Here is a 23,528-nt window from a genome sequence, read left to right as displayed (position 1 = left end):
TCCTGATGAGACCCATGGGGCATTAGAGCACCTGTTCACAGAAGTGTCACCAATTAATGTTTTCATAGCAGATTGAATAGTAAGAATTGTTTTTGTCCTGCCAAGATAAACTGCTTCTTCACCGATGTCTAATGTCTTTCGGAAATCAATAGAAATACAGAACTGCTGGGTTTGAGTGCTTGGCTTTACGGAACATCAAAAGGAAGGGAGTTTTCACGTTGCTGGACACCACAGGTGTTTTTAGGAAATTAATTTGCAACCAAAAAAAAAAAGAAATCTTTTTGTTGATTACAGTGACAGGGAAGATGTTTTCCACTTGCTTCTGATGATGTTTCATAGAACTTTCTGTGCGTGACTTTACTGTAACTGTTGGCTCAGATACTTCCAGGCATTGGTGAAACTGCAACTAAACAACCAATAAAACTGCAATGTATTTGTGCAGATAGCAGAAGGGACATTGTAGAGTTTTGGCTTTCCCGGAAAACCTCTGTAGACAGACACTTCTAAGTGTTACTGCTGAGTGCAAAGGCAGTTTATTTTTGTGAGGATATTTTCTAGGGAGAGACAAATTAAAATTTCATCCATAAGACATCATGTTCTTTTTTTCCTACCAACTTGATGCCCACCCATTTCTTCATGGGGTTATGTTGCAATTTAGTTTCTGGGAAGCTGTTAGTTTTTAAAGATGCAACGGTTGCATTTCATATGCTTCCTTGGATTTATGATCCTGCAAGAAAGCAAAGCTTGATTAATGGTATTTTGTGTCATTGTAGAATAATAGATGGAAAATAACTTTCTTAATCTGCATAATACTGCCCTGTACTGAGCTTGTTTTTCAAGGTCTTCTGATGGAGTACGTTCAGTTGAATCTCTGCATATAGTACTGGGATTTTCAGGGATTTTCCTTGGCAGCTGCCAAAATGGTAATTCCCCAATGACACCACTGCTGAGGAAGATTGCAAATAATGTGAACTCTTTGCATAGTAATGCACTAACACTCCTATAGATACACAACTGATTGTACTCTGACAGTAACCCATATGCAGCAGTTCTCAGCATCGCTGGCTCAGCAAGTAGGCTGAGGGTTAACAGCTTACAAATGAGAAGAATGAGGCAGTGATGTGGGATGACTGATGGGAGAGCCAGTCTGAGAGGGAACCGAGTGGTTTAGCCTGGAGAGTCAGTGCTAAAGCTGGGGAATCTTCACTGCTGCCTTCTGACCTCCCTAGGGGTGGTATAGAGAAGGCTGAGCCAGATGCACAGCGACAGGATGGGAGGCTAGATACAAGTGGCATGTAGCAAGGAGAATTCCGATCAGACACTCAGAAAAAGTTCTTCACGTGAAGGATGGGCAAAGCCTGAAAGTGGTTGCCTTGGCAAATTTTGGACTCCCCAACCTTGTAGGTACTCAAGGCTTGACAGGGTCCAGAGCAGTTGGTCTTGCTTTGCAGTTAGCTCTGCTTTGAGGAGGGAGTTGGAGGGGATGACGTTCAGAGGTCTCCTCCAGCCTTGTTTGTTGTATTGTTCTATGAGAAGCCAACTTGATTATAGTGCTTTGTGAGGAGGCAAGCTTGCACTTACTCTCAGTTGACTTCAGGTTTACTTCTGTGTTTGAACAAGCTCAAGGTGTTGAGTGAATGAGACCTAGAATGCATTTTAACCAGCAGGATATTTCTATTTATCCAAGCCTGAGATTGAGGGACTTCTCTGATCACCTCTTAACCAGATCTCTGACAGGACCGTGTAGCACTAATTCCAGGACAAGGGTGTCTTGAAACACCTCAGAGCAAGCCTTGCACAGCCTAGTTCTGGTCTGCTCCCGACAGGTAGAAATGCACTGTAGAAATGAACAAGGGGATCTCAGTTGATTAGGATGTTAAGGTCTCTTTTTTTTTTTTTTTTTTTTCTGAATGCTTAATATTACTGTCCTGAAGATTTGACTGGTGTGCAGGTCAGAGAAAAGAAAGTGGGAGGGCATGGGAGTCTGCTAAAAATCGTGTCCTATCTGGATTTCTTTCAGCTCAGCTAGGAAAGTGTGGAGGAATGAGGAGGTGTCATGTTGTGCTAGTCTTTCCCAGTTTGTGTTGCATTCAGTGTTGTTTGACATGCTTTCCATCTGAGATGATAACCATGTTGTACAACTGAGTTTTGATATTTACTGTAAGGATAACGTTCATTTTTCAAAATAGGTCTTCACAAATACACAGCAAATGTGTGTGCATTGTCTTTGAGAGAAAGGAAAAACAGGGAAGGATTATTGTTCTCAGATAATTCTTAGTAGCAGCGAGGCAGATGAGAAGTTTAGTAAGTGATTCTGCATTATAGTATATATTCTATATAGATATATATATTTTTCTTAGCTTCTGTAAATTCAGTGGCAGAGCTCCTGAAATGGAGCTAGTAACTTCTTACAGTTCAGAAATGAAGTTCTGTAACTGGAGTATTCAATGTTTATATGTTTTAGTGTAAAAACAATAAATAATTTCATAGTATACGATAAGGAAACAATTGCATGTTGTGTGTAGTAGCAAAAATATCATGGACAAACAGGCTACTTGAAAAGCTAGGTACTTGTCCTAATAAAAGTACTTATTTGTATTGTCCAGATAGCTTTTTGGTTATACAGTGAAAATGTTGTGGTGTTAACAAGCTGTTTTTATATGGGAATTCTTGATCATGGAATTATAGAGTGGTTTGGGTTGAAAGGGACCATACAGATGCTCTAGTTCCAGCCTGGCTACCATGGGATACCTTGATGGAGATAATAGTTCATGTGCTGTGTTGCTTATTGCTGCTTTCACGTGTATCAAGCGTTTTCTTATTTCTTTTGTTTCCCCTTCCTCCCCCAGGAGATGAGGGAGACCCTAAATCAAGGGCTGTTCCAATGGAGGAGGAGGAAGATGATGATGATGACGATCCTGAGAATAGGTATGATTCCATCCATAAGGACTTAAAAAAGATTATAACACACCCTAGGCGTGGGCGCAAACCGGCGCAACGGAAGAGCAAGCAGGTTGTAAAAACCAGGACTGCCTGCCTTGTAAAGACTCGCTCACAGGCTTCCCGCAAGTTTGAACAAGGGGCCAGAAAACAGAGGCCAAAATCCAGAAATGCAAAGAAAGTATTTAGAAGTGTTAGCTAACACACCTTGCATAGGGTGTGTTATAAACGCACTGCAGCACTGTCCATTTTATGTTCCCATTGAAAAACGTGGGTTTTGTGACAAGTGTTTTCATTCAGGCAGGTCTAAAACCTACTTCTGACAAATGTGAATTTCAGCTAGTGAGTAGATCTGTGCAATATGCAGTGCTGAGATCTTTACAGATTGCACTTGGTTATTGCTTTTGCCTAATTTAGCTTTTTTTATTTGAAACGTCTTTTCTCAATAAAGAGAAAACTGTGGAGAAAGCAGTATTACAAATACTTTCAGCTGTTAATTAAAATGAGTTTTTAATCCATTAAAGAAAAACTGAAGTCACTAATGTGTTAGCTAAGGACCTGATTCTACAAGCACTTGTGCATAGGATATCAAAGAGACTAAGTATGCATATAAATTTTTAGTCTTGCATAAGTGTTCTCAAATTTGTGGCTTATGTATCGCTTCAGTTTGAGTTCAATAAAAACAAATCTATGTAAGATATAGTTAGTTTATTAAGACATGTCATATTTTATCATTGTAGTTATCAAAATTAGCCTGGCTAGAAAATGTAAAAGCTTCATTTCCTAACGAGTGAATGCACAACATAAAGTATTGATCAGTTACGAGCTAGAGTTTGATTTTTGAACTTACTGTAGTTAGACTAAAGAGCTGTTCAACAAATTTTTATACAGTATTTCAGAAACTGATTTTTTTTGCCATATAGCATGTATGGGACCAGCTTTGTAGCTTTGCACAATTGCTGATGGAGTCTTTTTCTGCTTCTGAGCCTTACTAGTTTAGAACACGGTATCTGTTTCACAGAGTTGTATCTTTTGGTATATGGCTGAAGTAAATTTTAAAAACACTGGTTTATATCCTTTACGGACCTCAGTTTGGCATCAAAATGGTGCTGATGATGTAGTTTCAGTCATCAAATTTAATCAATTTAACTTTTAAAGAAAGATGCTCTTTAGGGTCTTGACAGCACAGGGTCATAAGCAGAACGTGTAAGCAATGGTAATACAAGTTTTTTTTAAATGATGCTTTAATTTCAGTCCTGTTTTGATTTTTTTTTTTCTTTTTTTGCTTGTTTCTGAAGTGTTTCTGGTGGATAACTAAGCCAATACACTTTGTCAAAGTTCAGTGTTCACAGTACAAATGTTACTGACAGACCTTCACCATTAGTTTAAGAGTTAACCCAACTGATAATGAACAAATCAGTAATACCAAATTAGGTTCTAAAAATCAGTTTCTGTAATTTCCTTTAAAGCTGAATATTTGTTTAAGTTTATATTTAGGGAATATTTTGACTATATATTTATGATACGGGGAGGTATTTTGTCAATAAACAGTTTTGTCAACCTTCAGACATGTTAACTGGTAACTGCAGTCTAATTTTACATTCAGCATGCGATGTACTTAGCACCAAAATCAGAGAGATAAAATGTAAAAAGATGGAACAAATTTCCAGAAGTTAAAAGCTTGTTTTTCTGTTTACTCAACACAAAGTGTTTAAATAGTTTACCTACTATTCAGATAAGTTGCCTATTTTCTTCCAGGCCAAAGAGGGTATGTAGTACCTACTGGGTATTTGTAGCGTGGGAGCTTTCATGTTTGCAAGTCTCTAGTTTAGATGTTCTGTTATTTGCATACCTTTGGATGTGCATGACATGAATATTAATAGTCTTGAAATCATTTTTGCCAAAATGCAATATCCAAGTGGGTCATAATATGACAGACAGTGCTGTATGCTTTCATCTTATGTTGTGTAATGATCTATTACTGGTCCTTCTGATCTTTTAAATGGTACTGTTTAATATGTTTGCAGTAGTTTTGTTTATTAAGAAGTAAATAGTGTATTTAATGCAGAATGCCTTTAAGTATTTGATGGATGCAATAAATTTTTGTAAAACATTTTTCTTGTCCAAGCATTTAATTTAATACAACTCTGACAGCTTGAAAATCAGACTGTTTCAACAAAGACAGTACAGTGTTTAGAAGAAGGTGTTTGGCAGTTTTGACTTTTTTAAAACATGTATGACATTCCATCCAAACATTCATCTCCCAAAATATGTTTTAAATGGATCTAAATTTTCAGTAATGTACCAGCAGCCCATTTAATGCAGGAATGCTCTAGTTGAAAGAAAGGTGGCTTTTATTAGCCACGTGATGGGGCTTTTTTTCTTTTTTGTCCTCAAAGGCTTATTTTGGGCAACTTTATTTCTACATATAATTAGTAGGTATTTATGAACACTACGTGTGAGTTGATATCTAATTGGTAATAATAATACATCACATTCAAATAATATTTTAAACTTTTAAAAAGAAAATTATTTTACAGTGTAGCATTGTCTCATCAAGGTTCTTGACAAGCTACGAGTCCATCGTATTGGCACTCTAAAATTCATAAACAAGAATGGTGCAAATTATCCTGTGGGCTTAAACTCCACGTCACGAGAGGCTGCACCTACTATTTCATTTTTGCTGAAATGTCTGAAGGGTAATTTAAGGTAGTCCTGTGCTGTGAATAAGCAACTCCTAGGTAACTTTCTATTTGCCTCTTGTTTTCAAATGGTATTTTCCTTTAGTGTAAATTAGAAAATACATGGTAACCAATTCATTTATAAACTTGTGTTTTCAGTATCATTCTTACAAAAGTGTAGTGTATTTAAATAATTATTTATATAAAATTGAGCACACATACTTTTATTCTAGAGATGGTTTATATGTCCTGGTGGGATTATAGCCCCCTTTATGGCACTGCATAAAATGTCCTTCTTACAAATCTTACATTATGTTTAGATAGAAACAGAGTGGGTCTAGGCAACAGGATGGCAGTAGCACTGTGGCAGAAATGAATACAAAGCAGGGGTTGCTGGAGGTTGCACAGCTCTGTGCTTTTTCTTATTTAATGTTCTTTGTCGTGTTCAAATCTGTTTGGCCAAGAATATGTTCTAAATCCTTGACACAAGTAAATATTACAATATCTTTTGTTTTCTATGGGTGTCTCTGGGGAGAATGGGAAGGGAGGAGTTTTCACACTACCATGACTTTATTTTTCTTGGTACTTGCAGTTTGATGTTCCTGCAAATGTTACATCAAGAGCATTCCGTTTCCTTGCTTGGAAACCCGGTCACTTTAAATGGTTTTACATCTTAAATTAGAAATGTACTATATTATTCTGAGTGACATATTTTAACTTGAAAACAAATTCCAAGAGTTCAGTACTCAATTTCCTCTGTATCATTTAAGCCATGTGTTACATCAGTCATTTTTTCAGATGCATTTACAAGGGTTAATCTCTTTGGTTCTAATATTGCTTACACGTTTAATTCTAATCAGTTTTGTGGTTACATGAAAAGTAGGAATCTTTTAAATTCTGAACATGTCTGAACAATGTGTTCCAATTTTTGCCCAACATCATACCAGCATTGAAGAGAATGCAGGTGTTTTTGCTAAGCAAACAGTTCCATTTCCATTTGATCCAAAGGGGTTGAATCTTTATCCTAGCTAAAAATATGCATCTCAGAGTATAAAAACATTAACTTTTTAATCAAGATTATGGTAATTAATTAGAAACTAATAAACCTGCCCAGTTGGAAGAGGTCAAGAGGATTGGTGGTTATGAGGATGATCAGTAGGTAAAGAGCAGCATCTTTTGTTTATGGACACTTATGCATGGTTTTTTTTGGTGGATGATGCATTTGCAGTTAATTTTTTTCTTAAACATTTCACGGAAGTAAAGAGCAACTAAAAATGCCCATCTTCTCTTGTTAAGAACCAAAGTTGATCTTTGTTTAAAAATAAATGATTTTTTAAAGGTGACTTATATGAAAGGTAAGTATCATTATCCACATTCAAAGTTTGTTAATTTTGCTAATACAATTGAGCATGACATGAAGTTAGTCAGAGGCAGTGTTACTAGGCAGTACTTTCAGGATTTCGTCTGAAAATTTTGCAATTCTTTTTAGCTTTGCTGCTTTTTATCTTCTAGCCAAAAAAAAAGCTTGGGTGATATTCTTGTTGGTTTTTAAATGAGAAAATTGATCAAACTGCTTCTGTCTCCATTTCCTGGAGTAGGATTCGGTGTTGATAGTTTATGTGAAAAGCTTTCTAAAAAAGCCAACCGGTGGCATTTCAAGCAATTTCAACAGAAAGTTCTTGAAACCATTAAAAGATGGAAGAAACATAGTCTTAATTTCTTATATACACACGTTGTGATGATTATTTTAAAAATAAAAAGGCAGTCCCTTTTCCAAATCCTCTGGAAGGACCTAATGCAAAAACTTTCAGAAGCGGATGTTACTTATCTATGGACTTCAGTAAGTGTTCATAGGGTTTACAGTGTGATCTGTTGATATATTGCAGAATTACAAGCTTACCAAGAATGTTGCATTGTAAAGTTTTAATCAACTATTTCAATTACTTCTTTGCAAGCCATTCCTACAAAAAGGAGGGGGAGGCAGAGAGGGGTGTTTTGGATGCTGGATGGTTTGTGACTCATTAAGCAATCTCAGATGGCTTTGTGCTGTTTACTAAACCATTTTACTTCCATCTTTTAATAACAACTAAGTATACATGAGCCGTAAAATCATTCCAGAGAATATTCTACTAAGCTAAAAACAGAAAATACTGTTAGAAGTCTATGTAAGGATGCCTTGGGAAAACTCCCTTTGAAGGTTTTTGTTCTAGGGATGTGCTACATGTTGCAAAATGAAATACAAAATTCTTTAAAACTGATTTTATTGTCCTCCCATAACAGTAACAACTTTAACTTTCTAATGCCTAAGAAGCTGTATTTAAGAGATCGTTGTTCCTCCAGCAGCTCCAAGTGAAGCCTTGATGGTGGCTGAGTTTCATGGGTTTGAAATGGTTGTTTGGACTGGCACCAACTTTCCCATTGTGAACAGTGTGCATGCAGTATACATTAATTCTCCTGAAAGGCAAGACAGACCAGTTCTGACCTAGGGAAAAAAAAAAAAATCATTTAACATTGATAACCACAGAATGAAAATTATAATATTTCTAATATTAATACGGGGAAGTCCTGCTTTCATTCTTTCAGGACTTTTCTCTCTGGAAGGAAGTGTTCTCAGATAAGTCCACTGTTTTCCTGTGTGTTTGATACATCATTTCGTATTTTTCCTTGAATGTATATTCACACAGATTTTTTTTTGGTTTGTTTTTTTGTTTTTTAATGTTGCAAGAGCACATAAAAAAAAAACATTTTTCCATAGTAACTTCTTGCATATTAGCAGAAAACATTCTTGTGCTGAGATGAATGAAACTGTGGGGAGCTGAGCAGTTTGTGGAACAGGAAATAAGATGATTATTTTCCTTGAAATTCAGGTCCCGTAATGTTTGATAAATCTCTTTCGTGTCCTGTATAATTAATTTTTTGCTATATTTACTGTAAGGCAAGTGCTTGTAGTTACATGAGGGATTCAGTGTGTTTTTCCCCCCCCAGGCACTTATTAGATGTTCATCTTCAGACATCATGAGTTGCATCCATTACTGCAGCATCTCTTTTGCAATAGAGTTGTCCTACACTTAGTATGGTAACCCAACTGAAGGGTAATTACATAGATGTAGGGTAATATATATGTTTTAAAACCTGTGAATTAATGCATATCGCAGCAATCCTTTGTGCTTAAAACGTGCATTCCGTGCTGCATTGTTTTTAAAACTAGGGCTGTTTAATGGTGTAAATTCAGTGCCTCGGGAAATGAAGGCATTTGAATCCCATTGATGTGAATCAATCAAGAATGATAACTTGACAGGGGGAAATGATTTGAGTAGTAAGATTTGATCTTCACCTTCTTGTTACGATTAGAACTCACATAGGTGCCTGTCCCAGCAGAGATTACAAGAGATGAGAATGGAAAAAATAGAGCAAATAGACCATGAATACAATGAAATGTTTGTTTCTACGCTTTATAACTATCTGCAGCCTTACCGTGAAGTACTTAACTTTTAACAAGCATGATACAGATCTGCTTTCTAAAAGCAAGTTAACGCAATGTATTTATTTAACCTGAGTTTTTGCTTTTATATCCTGTCTTATCACAGTGACTTTTCATCATATGTTTTTTTGTTCAGCTTTCAAATCTTTTTGTGAAGTTCTGAATGGTATAGGATTACATTTATCGTTCATAGATTTGCTTGAACAATGGAATACATAGTTTTTTCTGTTTTACTTCAAAGAATTGCCAAGAAAATGCTTTTAGAAGAAATCAAAGCCAATCTTTCCTCTGATGAGGATGCATCTTCAGATGAAGAGTCGGATGAAGGAAAAAAGAAAACTGGAAAACAAAATGAAAACACAGCAGATGATGGTGAGCACCAAACGCATCTGGAAAAAAGTGGTGCTGTAGTGCCTGTCATAATTTCAAAGGTCACTTGAGAAATTATTAAAATGTTTTCAATTTTCAACAACAAAAACCTGATGTCGCTTTCTGGTAGACAAATAAATAAAAGTGCACATGATCGTGAGGATTATCATCCCTTTTGTGGTTCTGAAAGTGGTTTTATTTTTTTTTGTTTGTTTGTTTTTTGTGGGTTGTTTTTTTTTAATAGTCTTATTTTATAGCCAATTAAGAAATTCTGTGGGTTTGTGAGGAATATTCTGTGAAGAACAGTAAGATATGCAAATATACAGGAGTGATTTGGCTAACAGATGTAGTCATTGCAACAGACACTTCAGTGCTCAGGCAGTGTAAAATATGGTTTGAGGGAACAACTGTATGTTGTTGTCTGTATCTTCCTGGAAAAGCAGAGAAATTAACCTAAATTAATTCTGATGTGAATTCTTGGCAAATTTAAGAAAAAAATGACCACTGTGCATGTTGTACTGACTCTTATCTCCGACAGAAGAGAATGAAAAGGAGGAGGATAATTCTGAATCAGATTCAGAGGAAGAAGACTCAAAGAAGCCCAGATACAGACACAGACTGCTGAGGCACAAGCTGACAGTGAGTGATGGAGAATCTGGTGAAGAAAAAAAGGGGAAACCTAAAGACACAAAAGAGGGGAAGCGCAGAAATAGAAGGAAAGGTACACAATCCAAATGTTTCTGTCAAAAAAGTATTTCTATAAAATAACCCCAAAGCATGTCAAAATGTAGATCTGAAAGTCTTAATTTTTAATCTTTGTATAAGCTTCCTTGTGTATTAAATCTGAATTAATTTTTCTGTTTGATAAACAGTTTTATTTAAAACGTTAAATGTGCATGCAGCAGGTTACATCTCTTTACTACTGTATCCTTGGAATTGGATTAATCCTGTTGAGTCTTACGATATTAATCTTTAATAACAGAGTGAAACCCAGTAGGCCTCACTTGTGAAAATCAATCTTGCCTTGTATGTGATTTCTCCTTTCCTTGGATTGTTAATAGGCCCTTGTGTCACCTGCTTTAAATGTTGTGAGCTTTAGCTGACACCAGATGGCACTGTGAAGGGATGCCTGCCTTAGCTTTCTCATTTTCCTCCTTGCATGCAAGAGCAAAGAATTTGTTAACCCCTAACATTTTGAGTCAGTTCTAAACTTGCTATGCCTGAAGAAACTTCAAGCCATAAACACAGTAATATAATTGCCCACCTTGTTAGTAAACTGTTCGTCTGCGTTATGTGTGAAGTGTGATTATAAAATGACATCTGAAACATTTGAAAGGAAAGCTTCTATTTAACTAAAAATCATCTTTTTTTCCCTAAGTTCAGCGCTGTTCCCCATTATGTTCTGTCCTCTTTACTCATGGTCTCTGAAGCTTTCCAATACAATTCTGTTTGCTTATAAATCATGTTTAGATATTTTCATGCAAAAAAAACTTAGTCTTGTTGGCCTAATAGGCTATCAGGACTCAGCTTTTCTGCTCTGTACCCCTTATATTGCTGATGCTGCTTCTTGGTATGTTGAATGGGTCCAGTACTGTCTGAAGTGAACTTCTACAGTGCTTGTTGACCTCAGATACTTTGTATGATTAGAAAATGTCATGTTGCTTCCTTTGCAATAATATTCAACATGAAATCATACTTCATTTTTAAAGTGAGCAGCGATGATTCAAATGAGTCAGAGTTTCACGAATCAGCTGTTAGTGAAGAAGTCAGCGAGTCTGAAGATGAACAGCGTCCAAGAACAAGGTATAAATAAAACTTCGCTCTTCTTACCTCGTCTTTGGGTTTTGGCTTTATTTTTCAGCCCTGCTGTCTAGGCAGTGAGACAGTAAAACGTGAAGACTTGTGGTAACTTTGGAGACATTGGATCAGTCCTTAAAACCTTTGATTCTTCTTGTATATGATTTTGTTATCTGCTGATTACATTTGCAGCAGATGTGAGAATTTTGCATTTGCACCACAGCATGTGGTACATGGCAATTTGATAAGCCGGTAGGAAAAATGTAGCAAAACAAATAGCGTTTTTGTGCCAATTATGTCATTTGGGGAATGGTGGGTTGCAGTAGCAAACTGATATTTAATGAATCTGACCTTCTTCAGAGTTGTCTGGAATAGTCTGTTATTGTGTGTGTCCAGTGAGATGAGGGGGAGGAGAGGATTTGGAAGTAAAACCCTGACTGCACAAAAGGACTGTATGTTCTGTTGATTAGCAGTGTAGTTCATGTAATTTTTTTTTATCATTGTTTGTCAATGAGGCGGTCTATTATTATTGTTTGTCAGTAAGACTGCCTTTATTATAGATCTGCCAAGAAAGCTGAGGCAGAAGAAAATCAGCGCAGTTACAAACAGAAAAAGAAACGGAGGCGTATAAAGGTTCAAGAGGATTCTTCAAGTGAAAACAACAACAAGGTACTGTATTGTGTTTCAAATTAATAAATGGGAAAAGGAGTTCCTGTTTTGTATGCTAACTGTTCAGGGATGTAGGTATCTCAAACTGCTCTGTACAAAGCACAGTAAAAAGTTAAAACTTTTCTCAATGTTAAGTGTTAAAATTTGTAAAGTAGCACTGCTATGGGCAAAAACAACATCACATTTCTTGTTTCCTTGTTTAGCTGTTAATTTGGAAACAAAAAGCAAAACAACTTCTAAGTAAATGGAATTTTAAGAAATTAAATATAGAAGATGACACAAAGTAGGTTAAGATTTTTCTAGTAATAAGGTTTCTTTTCCTGTGTAGGGTAGGTGCTGGCTTATCTAGCAGCACTAAATCAGAAGAACAGTTCTTTACTAAGTCATTATTTGATACTATATGATAACAGTACCTTCAGTACTGCTTTTGCACAGCTGCATTTATCTTTAATATTGCAGAATACATTATAGTTAAGGTGCCACTTCTGTTGTCATGCTGACTACCCATTTTAAAAAACAAACAAACAAAAATCAGTATCTTTTTTCCTATGAACTAAACTACCAGTGTGTATTGAAATTACTGAGAGCTTATCTGAAAATCAAGGATTTCGTGGTCTGTGTCGTAATTCTCTTGTTAATACTTTAATTTGTAATAGAGTAATTCTGAGGATGAAGAAAATGACGATTCAAAATCTCCTGGAAAAGGCAGAAAGAAAATAAGGAAGATAATTAAAGATGATAAGCTTAGAACAGAAACACAAAATGCACTTAAAGAGGAAGAAGAAAGAAGAAAACGGATAGCAGAAAGAGAACGGGAGAGAGAGAAGTTGAGAGAGGTATGTTCTGTTTTCATTGCAAAATGGTAGGAAGTTGAATTGCTGATGACATATAAGATGTCATATTTCTACCTCAGTTTAGTTTGATAAGTAATTTTTAAAGTACTTATATGTAGTCTTGTAAGCCATAAGTTTAGTTTGTAGTTTGCAGGTAACATTTTATTTAAGCCTACTGAGATATTTAAAAAGCTGTTCCAGTTGCGTATTTCTTTGCTTTTCCATGGGAAAAAGAAATCCCCCAAAGCAAGCTGATGATGCATGGTAAAGGATTAAAGGTTTCTCTTTACTTAAGTAATGACATCCGTTTTTGCTAAAGCTAGTGTTTGTCAAATGCTTGGCATTATTCACTTGTAAAATATTCCTATGATGTACTGTTTCTGCTTATAGGTGATAGAGATAGAAGATGCTTCACCTCTGAAATGTCCCATTACAACTAAGCTGGTTTTAGATGAAGATGAAGAAACAAAAGAACCATTAGTGCAGGTTCACAGGAGTATAGTTACCAGACTGAAACCACACCAAGTGGATGGTAAGAAGAGATTTAAAACTTTTTTTTCTAATTTTATTTTTATTTACACTGGCACAGTGTTATGTATGATCTGAAATAGAATCATAAGAAAAACTCCTTGGCAGGCAAATACCAAAGCATTGTGTTTAATGTTCTATTTTGGAAGATCTGAACAAATGAGATCACGAATAAATACATAGTTCTGTTTTGCAAGCAAAGAGTCGTAGATATTTCAAGTTGGAAGAGTCTTTAGGATCATACAGCTCTCTGCACTGAGGCAGAATCAAATATAAGTTAACCATCCTGCTCAGGAGTATCTGTTTGATTTTCACAGAATCACAGAACTGTAGGGGTTGGAAGGGACCTCGAAAGACCATTGGGTCCAACCCCCCAATTTTATAGTTTTCAGTGTTGATTTAAAAATCTCACAGTATTTTCCTGGCTTTCTCATCCAGAATCTTTTTTCTGATACTTGATATGACTTGACTGCAGCTTAACCCAACTTCTTTTCGTTTTCTACTTTTAGTGAAGAAGGAGAAGAGAATGACCAATCATAGCTTTCTTCATGGCTCATTCTGTTCTTCTAAATTCTAGAAAGTTCATAAAATATCTTTCCATTTTAGTAAGAATCTTCTGGGCTTATTTCAGCTCTTAACGGGAGGTGCCCTGAACCAGACACAATAGATGAATTGAAGCTTCATCTGTACTGAGTATAGCATTGTAGAATACAATTCCCCAGTAAATACATGGCTTAAAAGAAGAAATCACCCAGCAGACCTTCATATTAACGCATGTTGTTATTAGGATTATATTTTCTCTTCCTTTTCAGCTGTCATAGTTCTTATTTGAATTTTCTTTCTTTAAGCATAGAGATTTACATCTGATCTGTCTCGACAGAATTTCTTTTTGCAGATTACCAAGATCATTTGCCACTGCTGTTCTATTTCCTCTATTTTGCCTGCCCCCAAGGTTGAAGCCATCTGCAGGCTGCACAGTAATACTCTTTAATCCAGTTGCCACATCTTTAGTGAAAACTGTGAATATAATTGATTTCAAGACAAAGCTCATCTCTCATGCTATCCATCTCACAGAAATTAATAGTTACCCTGAGCACTGCTTTTTCTAAGATTTATCATGATCTTACAGTGACTGCTCTTAGCAGGTGAACTTTAATAAAATGGATGATTAATAAATAATTTTTCAACATTTTTTTTCAGGTGTTCAGTTCATGTGGGATTGCTGTTGTGAATCTGTTAAAAAGACAAAGACGTCTCCTGGTTCAGGATGCATTCTTGCTCACTGTATGGGTCTGGGGAAAACATTACAGGTAAGGAACAAAAGTCTTAGTGTTTTCTGGTCTGTAGCTTGCTCTCAAATCTGATCCAGCAAAAGGCAATTTTAATGACTTTCAGAACATAGTAAAATGTACTAGGCTGTGACTTGATGAGGGTTACCGGAGAAAAGGATTTGTAAAAAGATTTTCATAAAGAAGTTGTGTTTGGTAGTATGTAGGTGTGCAAGTTCTGATAAGCACTTGTGCTTCCTCCACTTAAAAAAATAACAATTACCTTATTTAGTTTCAGATTTGATAGTCACTTAAAAACTCATATGTAATTGTAAATGATGTGTAGCTCACTCACAACCCAGAATAACAAAATGCAGCTGGTAGGAAACAGTTTCAGAAACCTCTGTTTCTAAGCCAATTTAATAACCTTAAGCAGATTTTACTCTTTACTGTCTTCTTCATTCTTCTTCATTCATGTGTTGCCCTATAAATTTTTTCTTTTCCTCAGTGGTTTTTGGATTTTGGATTTTTTGCATTGATAAAGTAGGTGTTTATCTGTTCATTGGGTTCTGCTTTTTTTGTTTTATGCCAGGATTTTACTGTCTAAACTTAGATGCTTTGTGCTATAACATAAACAATGTTTTGTTATAATTTAGACTCTTCTGGATTGGAGGAGGGGAACACTGTTTTGTTCTCTGTGTGTTTTTTTTTTTTTTTTTTTTTTTTTCAGTAATCTGTTGTGTTTTTATTTTTTTCCAGTAATCTTTTGTATTTACATTCTGATTTCTGGGTTGTTGTGCATCACAAACATATAAGACCAGGAGCTTTCATTGCCATAGCAGTAAAAAGATACGATACACTTTAAAGCCTTTTTTTGCTTCTTTATTTGTTTTCTTTGGCTTTAGAGTTCTTCGCTTTCTCAGATCTTCAGGGTCAAGCCTTCAATATCATTTTAGTGTGTTTCTTCTCCTTTATACCGCTGAAGACTGCTTCTTAAAACTCTTTAAAACAGAATACTGTCACATTTCTTTAAAAAGATTTCCATTTTGTTACAATTGGCTTTTCTGCCTTATTAAAAGTTGCACAGTGAACAGCTTCCCATTTCTATTACATCTTTAAAACCTGAAGCTCAATCCTCATCTTAAAAATGTTTCTTTTGAAACTGATCACCCAAGCAGCTGTTGTAAAACAGCACTCGTAGCTCTTTTTCTTGAGTCTCTTAGAAGATGCTTATGCCCTCTGTCAGCTTACTTTGACCTTCAAAAGGAAGAAAAGATACAGAACAGTTTTCTTGAATACCCCGCATCTCGGTATTCATGCTTCTACTTTTTCAGGGGAACTGAGAGTGTTGAATTCCTTTTCTTTTTGCTTGTTCCCAAGTATCTGTCTTCATGAATTTTGGCTTTGCATTTAGCCGTGTTTAGCATCACTATGAGCAGAGAACTGGGGCAAGTTGCTCGTCTTGCTGCCGTGTTGCCCAGTCTGTTCCCAAGAATTCCTTTAGCAGAAGTCACTTGACAGAAGAACTTTTCCCTTTTATTTTGGGGAGGAGAAATGGAAAATCTAGAGAGCTCTCAAAAATAAAGGAGGATAACGGTCTTATCAGTGCTTAAAAAGGCTGAAATCTTGCATCGAAAGGTGGAAAAGACGGTGCCTTTAGGTGGTGTCATCACTTACCTTCAAAAAGGAAACTGTTTAATGCCTCTTGACCTGCAGGAAGCTGACCATTAGTGTGTATATCCAAAAAAAGTCTGTCATTTACTCTTTGTCTAAGATCACTGCTGATAAAAAGCAGGGCCGCTGTGGACTCGTTGTCATTGGCTTCATTGATGCTGTTTCCTCACTTATGGAGAAGGGACATACTCCTAGGTCTACCAGGACAACTGGCTGCTGAAACAAGTCGTTGTGAACATTTTTGATCTTTAGCTTGAGGTGAATCATTAGAAATCTAATTTGCTACTTCTGCGGACACAGGAGATGATCAGAATTGACTTCAGCTTGGGTTCAATCAGGGCCTTCCTCCACCAGGAGCAGTCCTTAGCTGTAAAGTCGCTTGACAGGAGATCTGCCAGGTGCCTCTGGTGAGTCTGAGTCTAGCTGATGTAGCAGCCAGCGCTTGTACAGCACTTCATTCCGAATTCCCTCTTCAAATGCTCCGAGTCTGGATGCACTTCAGTCGTTCCTTGGAGTGCAGTCTCTTTGGCGTGGTGATGATGGTTCTCAAAGAGGTTGTTTTCTTCCTACAGTGAGGATGGGATCCTCAAAGCGTCTGTGAGGAAATGCCATTTCACTGGCCTCTTCTGTCTTGGTCAGTTGTGGTGAAAGCTTCCCCCATTGGATTGGGAAGCCCTCTCACCTGACCTGAAGGCTCCAGATCTGTTCATACCTGGAGAGGTCAGTATACCCACGTCCTGGAATTCCGTGCTCTATGAAAGATGTCTCCACGTTTTTGTGCCGCAGCTGGATTCATCCGCAGGTGACAACAGCCAGCGTTACAACCTTGGTAGGGTAGTAACTTAGCAAACCAGACGCTGTACAGTGCTGTTGACAGCTGGTCTTGGACACCTTTATGTTTGGCTTATGAGGCTTGTCAGTAGTTTTTATTGGCCTTACTAGGTGATGTTTGGTGTAGTCAGCACATGTGGACACTGCTAGACCATAGGCTTGGCTAGACTTGATGTCCTCCTTTGTTAGAGTCTGGAGATGTGTTCCAAGACAAAATCTTTGGAGAGGTATCCCCAAATCTAGCAGGGGGTATCTGTCGTTTTTTGCTGGCATTTGCTGTGCCTTACTGGGTCAGATGCTTCCTGCTGCTTGTGTCTTCCCTCTAATCCAGTCTTCAGAGTGGATTCTTCCATTTCTGCATCTGCAGTTGAGCTTTCACGATTCTTCAGTTCAGCAAGTGGAGTGGCATAGGAAATACCTAATCCTGCCCTCCTCTGATCTAGTTGAGATAAATTTTATTTCAGACTTGCTGATCCTGAAAATCTTCTTTCATGATCGAGGAATTGCAGGATGCAGTCACGGAGCGCTTAGTTGGCTCCCTCAGATTCTTTAGATTCCTGGGATTCCTTTGTAAAGAAGTGAATCAGAGAAAGTTTTGCTTTGTTTTTCTTTAGCGTTGTTTGTTTGTCTGGTTTGTTTTTTTGAGTAATACAAAGCCGTAGATGAATAGAGAAACTGCGGTCATTCCCTGGATGCCTCTGTATTCTGCTTAGGTAAAACAAGCTGCAGTCTTGATTGTGAAGCACAGCACATGGGCAGTACAGTGCGTGTGGTTTGGTTTCTTGTTTTTGTTTTTTTAGAACTCCAGCTGCAGCATACCTCTTTGCTTTGTTGGTGGAAGCTGAGGCAGGAGACCTCACCTCTTAAAACAATCCAGAATCCCACAGAAGAGAATTTTCATACGTACCTTGAAGAGTGTATTTTTACATGCCTAATTCTGATTTACACATTATGGTTCCTCAGGAGTTAGATCCCAGCTTTTCCTGGAGATTTGCAAAGTAGTGCAGAAGTGTAGAGCTTTTCATTGTGGCAGTGGAACCCGGATTACTTTGTACATTTATACTTGATATACTTTAAACTTCAGTTAATAGCTTGAAATGTTTCATCCTGGAAGATATTTTTATATGTGATTGCGATCATGACACAGTGGCTGCATTGTGACTTTTTGATAATCAAATGTTTTTCTGGATCCTGTTTGTAGCTAAATAATCTTTTCTATTTTCCCTTACATGGTGGTTTGCCAATCCTCCCACTGCACTCAATAATGCCATTTGTTGTTTAGCTCTTAATAGGACTTTTCTGAGGAGTCTTCATGAGGAGTTTCTTTCTGGATCTGAACATAAGATGCTTTTGTGTTGATAGCAAAACCACTAGCAATTAATTCTGGTATTGGAGCATCTAAAAACAGTTTGGTGCCCAGTGCTCAAAACTTAGTCATGCAGTTTAAAATTACTTTGATGCAGTGTATTGAATCAGGCTTGTGAGATAAAAGGTTCTGATCCAGAAAGAAATTCCTGGGAGTTGTATGGCTGTGGGTTACAGGGCAGCCTTCACCATTAAATGGCAGCGTGAGAGCTGGGGCTGTTCCGGGATCTCTGGCTGCACTGCTCCTGACTCTTAACGTACTACCTCCAGTCCTGGTTTTATTTGCTATTGCTCAAAAACAGGCAGCCCAACAGAAATACTCTTGAATGGCAGGAAAAGAGTTAGTTGTGTTTTTTTTTCCAAGCCTCAAGAAGGTATTATCACACGTAGGATATACCCAGGCTGGCTTTAGGGTGAATATCAGGAAGCATTTCAATAACCTGCTTCACAGCTCATTTGCAAGAGCAAAACCTGGGTTTGAATCCTGAAAAAAAAAATAAATCCCATGCAGAATTTGCCAGTATGTTGGGGAAAAAAAAAAACAAACAAACATCATGGAAAACATAATTTAAGACTGAAGGTCACTTTCAAGACCTTTGACACAGTTATTAAGTCCATAGAGGTGAATTTATTTAAGGTTTGGGGTTACTATTGGGGAAGGCTTACAAATTAATAGAAATTCTTAGTTTATGAAAATGATTGATGAAATGTAAAGGGAGGTTTACGATTCAACTATACAATTAGTTCAGCTATACAATGTTAAACTATATCACTATATGAGGGATTTAAGCAGCTGTGCAACCCAAATTAATAATCAAATGAATCATATGAATCATATAAAATGAAATGAATCAAATGAATAATCATATGAAATCAAAATACACATGTATTGAATTTTAAGCATCAAGTTGTTTAACAAACAGAAAAAGTATGTGTGAGTAAGATTGCGGTTGGTAAGTTTTATATGTGAACGAATATGTACCTGTGTGTTCCTTTCCTGTCCTTCAGTGCTCGGCATTTAGTTTGGCATTTTGTTTGTTGTTCCTCTTGCAGGTAGTAAGTTTTCTTCACACAGTCTTGCTTTGTGACAAGCTGGATTTCCGGACGGCTCTGGTAGTGTGTCCGCTGAACACTGCCTTGAACTGGTTGAATGAGTTTGAAAAATGGCAAGAAGGTTTAGAAGATGATGAGAAATTAGAGGTATTATAAAGCTTAAAAAGATTTCTTAAAAATGAAATAACTGAATGATTTGCATAATTGGGAAGCTCCACTACTCAAAATACAGGCTAAGGAATGCACTTTGTTTGAAAAATCCCTAGCATTAATATCCCTTAAGGTATTTAAGTTACACCACTACTTTGGAATTTTAAGAGGAACTGAAGCATTTTTTTTCCTATTTGAAAGGTCTGTGAACTAGCGACTGTGAAACGCCCCCAAGAGAGAAGCTATATGCTCCAGCGTTGGCAAGATGAGGGAGGTGTGATGATCATAGGCTATGAGATGTATCGCAATCTTGCACAAGGCAGGAATGTGAAGAGTAGAAAACTTAAAGAAATATTTAATAAAGCTTTAGTTGATCCAGGTAAGTGGGAAATTACCGAAGGTATGCATTATAAGTAATGAATTTTTATGTTTGAGAATATGAGCTAAGTAATCATGGAAATGGCAGTCTGTTGGGCAGATGATTTTAAACAGTAAGATTGGCAAGATTTATCACAATTTTTTTTCCCTTTGCTGAATTACAGAAGTGGTTTTTCAGAAGCTGCACAGTGCTTTTGTAAATAGCCTGTCTGTAAGGGTGTTTTGTCCAATATGGAAATGGCCACAGGAACACATGCTGGAAACTTTTTCTCATGGGTATTTTTTTTTGCAAGCATTGCTTTTGTTGCATGGGAATTTCAAGTGTGAATTGATGGTTACTGTAATCTGCAATTTTATTACAGCCACAAACTACTTGATCTTCGCTAGAATTCTACACGTACAGGAGCAACTACACACAAAGAATAGTTGAAAACACATACCTCAGAAGTGTGAAGAAATGAGTATTAATTAAGTGCTAATTAGTTGATAGCAGATAAAGCACTTTTTCGTATTTTTTTCCAGTCTCTGAAATTGATGTTTGGTTTTAAGTTCAGCTGAATGGGGCAAATTTCTATAAAATGTGTATATGAGCACTTGAAAATACTGGTGATAAAAACCAATTTTATTAGGTGATCACCAAAAACAATTAAAAACTTCAGGATTAGCAAGTTTCACCAAAATGGCAAAATTTTCTTCCAAATCCTGACCTAGTAACTGATACGAGAACTACATAAGATTATTCACAGCACAATATGTTTCAAATACCCTATTAAAAAGATACCTTTGCCATAACTTTGATATTGTACTTACAGTTGATTAAATTTGGGAATGCTGATGTGGTAGGAAAGGGAAACGATTTATCTGATTCTTGAGGTAGATGTTCTTGGGGGTTTAGTTATCTGATTGGACTTTAAGTTGTGTGACTGTTAGCGTAGGGTTGATTTTATTTTATTTAAACATTCTGATTTATGTGAAATACAGCATTGGTCTGGCTTGTACTTGGTCTTGGTGACTGATTTTTGCAAACATATGGGGAAAAAACACTTTGTGATTATTGTTACAAACTTTAAAAATTACATTTTCATAATGATAAGGTAAAATAGAAGTTGACTTGAAAGAAGGTGTAATTGCCTAGGGTCCTGATTGTATGCTGTAGTCATAAAAGACACTGAAAATCAAACAGCTCTATGCGCAACCTGACCAGGAAAGGTTGTTTCCTAGCTCTCTGTATACATATATTTCAGCAACACAGCTGAGCAAATTCAGACTCTGTGATTCTTAAATAAAATAATTGCTCATTCTTGTGTTTTGTAAGCTATTGTTTAGCTTATGATGGATTGGTTTCCTTCTTAGTCTGGAAGTTTGTCAGTTCACTATTAGTATGTCTCATTTGCTGTTATTACCTCATTAATTATTACTGTGTTACCACCTCCCTGCTATTTCTGCAGGTTCCTGCCTCTTCCATTGCAGTGAAAGTGGTGTTTCCCTGATCGTGTTACAAATCGGTTCAGGAACATAAAATAAGCCAAAAGTAAACTTTCAAAAATTATTAGTTTGTATATATTTTAGTTCTCTGAATTGGCTCAGATTGAGCAGACACATAACCTGGTTGACAGAGATGGTGAAAAGAAGGAAGGTGATGCTGGTTCTTTCAGAAAGGATCTGAGCAGCAGCAACTCTAGATCTGCTTCATCTTTCATAGAGCCACTCCCTGACCCAAACAGTTGTTCAGAGCCCTGTTGTTTGCATACTACTGATGTGATCTCTGAGTTTATAGCCAATAATTTGTTGTTGTAGAAGTCCTCTCTGTCCCTTTTCCCCTATAGTGTTGCTTTTTGAGCTTCAAAAGGGGTTAGTGTGAGCTGTTATTGCTAACATTTAGCATATTTGTAAATGGTAACACATTTGCTGAAGACTTAAAACGCTCTTCTGATTAAGTTCCAAAACAGAATGGTGGTTTTCATTCACATTAAAAATAGCGTAGTTAACTAGAAATAAGTCGAGCCTTTTTAAAACTGTAAGTGGTTAGAGCTGAGCTTAAGTGTGGCTCATGAGTTGAATGGGCAGGTTGTTTAAAATACAGCAATGAAAACCTATTTTTCATGTCAATAACTTGGAATTCTGGAATAATTCTTCTGAAAGACATATATGTCTTGAGATTAAGATGAAGAAGGAAACAAAAAAAAAGTTGGAGTAGTAGTTCCGAAGGAAGAATTTAGGAATTTCTAAGAAAGCATTGTTTCATACTGGCCTGCTGATGGCTGATACAAGCCAAAGCTGACGAGGTGTGATAAATCCACACCTACTCCTTTTGTGGACAAATCATCGCCTAACTTGCAGTCTTCCATCTTCGGGCAGGATTACAAGGTCAGTGCTCCGGCTTCTAAAATCTTTCAAGGCTGCTGATAATATTGAGTTTGGTTTAAAAAAAGAAATGAAGAAAAATGGAAGTGAATCAAGTTATGAAGCTTGAAGCCAGGTGAAAACGTCATTTAAAAATATTGATAAAATTTGAGCAGATCAACAATGAAATTAATTTACTACATAAACTGATCTTCTGAGTTGGGAAACCTCAGAATAATGACAACTTGTCAGAGATAGGAAGTAAGTAGTTTAAAGAAATACTTTGAGATAATTGAAAGCATTGCTGGGTGCTGCCATCTAGGTCAGAGAGCTGTGGCCAGATGGGTAGTAACAAAGGTGATTTTCCCTTATAAGCTGCTTGAGAGATAAAATGGATAAAATGCTACAAAATACTTTGTCTCTTGAGGCCGTGAAAGCTACCTCTGACAGTGAATAGTGCAGTTGTTTTAAAAATCAGAAATTGACTTTTCAACAAGTCTTCAACAAGGTTGTTTTGGGCTTCATATTGCAAGCTGATTGTAGCAATTTCAGATTTCCATTCCTTTATTTTAAATTGTCTCTCTAAAATCTCATCAGAAGGTACTTCCTTTCTTCTTGTTTTCGTTGGGTTATCTTCTAAAAAATTGTCTGATAAGCATGTGATGGTTTCCAAAAGGTGAAGCATCTGGCTCTGTTAGCAGGTTTTTACTGACACATGTTGATGATGTGCTTTGGTAGCTCTTAGTTGGCCTTTCTCTGTACTGAGCTTTTGTCCCTTCAGAGATGAAAATCCCCTCTGCTGCTTACGTTCCTGCTGAGCCTTCCTGAGGTGGGGTGGTGCTGGGGCTGAAATGATCCAACAGCTAAGCTGAGCTATTAAGGGGTTGGTTCTTTCCTCTACCCACACTGGGCACGTTTCCATCCCCTGCCTTCCTAGCAGCACTGGCATTTCCAGCTCCAGTTTGCGAAGCTGCCAGTTTGACTCAGGGAAGCTCCTGCATAATAGCTGATTAACTGTTTTTGTGATCACGTTGAAGCCACAAGCATTATTTAAGCAAGAAGGAAAATTACTTAGGGTTGCGAATGTTGCCAGGAAGCTCACAGCTGTAGAAGAAAAGGTATGAGCTAGCGTCTAGCAGTGGTAACAGTAGCCTGGTGATGGCTGTGT

At 36.9% G+C, this 23,528-nt stretch overlaps 1 protein-coding gene across 9 annotated transcripts in view; it reads left to right on the top strand.

Moving 5' to 3' along the window:
- Window positions 1-23,528, top strand: part of ATRX (ATRX chromatin remodeler) — an 85,088-nt gene that overhangs the window by 28,064 nt on the left and 33,496 nt on the right. For 8 of the 9 annotated variants that reach the window (XM_082770733.1, XM_082770735.1, XM_082770738.1 and 5 more), the window contains 10 exons: window positions 2,850-2,928; window positions 9,344-9,474; window positions 10,010-10,192; window positions 11,181-11,274; window positions 11,829-11,937; window positions 12,594-12,773; window positions 13,161-13,302; window positions 14,499-14,608; window positions 19,490-19,636; window positions 19,841-20,018. In XM_082770733.1, the coding sequence (XP_082626859.1) occupies window positions 2,850-2,928; window positions 9,344-9,474; window positions 10,010-10,192; window positions 11,181-11,274; window positions 11,829-11,937; window positions 12,594-12,773; window positions 13,161-13,302; window positions 14,499-14,608; window positions 19,490-19,636; window positions 19,841-20,018 (1,353 nt within the window). The remainder of the gene's footprint in view (window positions 1-2,849; window positions 2,929-9,343; window positions 9,475-10,009; window positions 10,193-11,180; window positions 11,275-11,828; window positions 11,938-12,593; window positions 12,774-13,160; window positions 13,303-14,498; window positions 14,609-19,489; window positions 19,637-19,840; window positions 20,019-23,528) is intronic. The other variant, XM_082770734.1, reaches the window with a different exon arrangement.

The sequence above is a fragment of the Aythya marila genome (assembly GCF_965140915.1).
Source record: "Aythya marila genome assembly, chromosome: 13".
Taxonomy (NCBI): domain Eukaryota; kingdom Metazoa; phylum Chordata; class Aves; order Anseriformes; family Anatidae; genus Aythya; species Aythya marila.
This window is presented reverse-complemented; position numbering and strand designations above follow the sequence as displayed.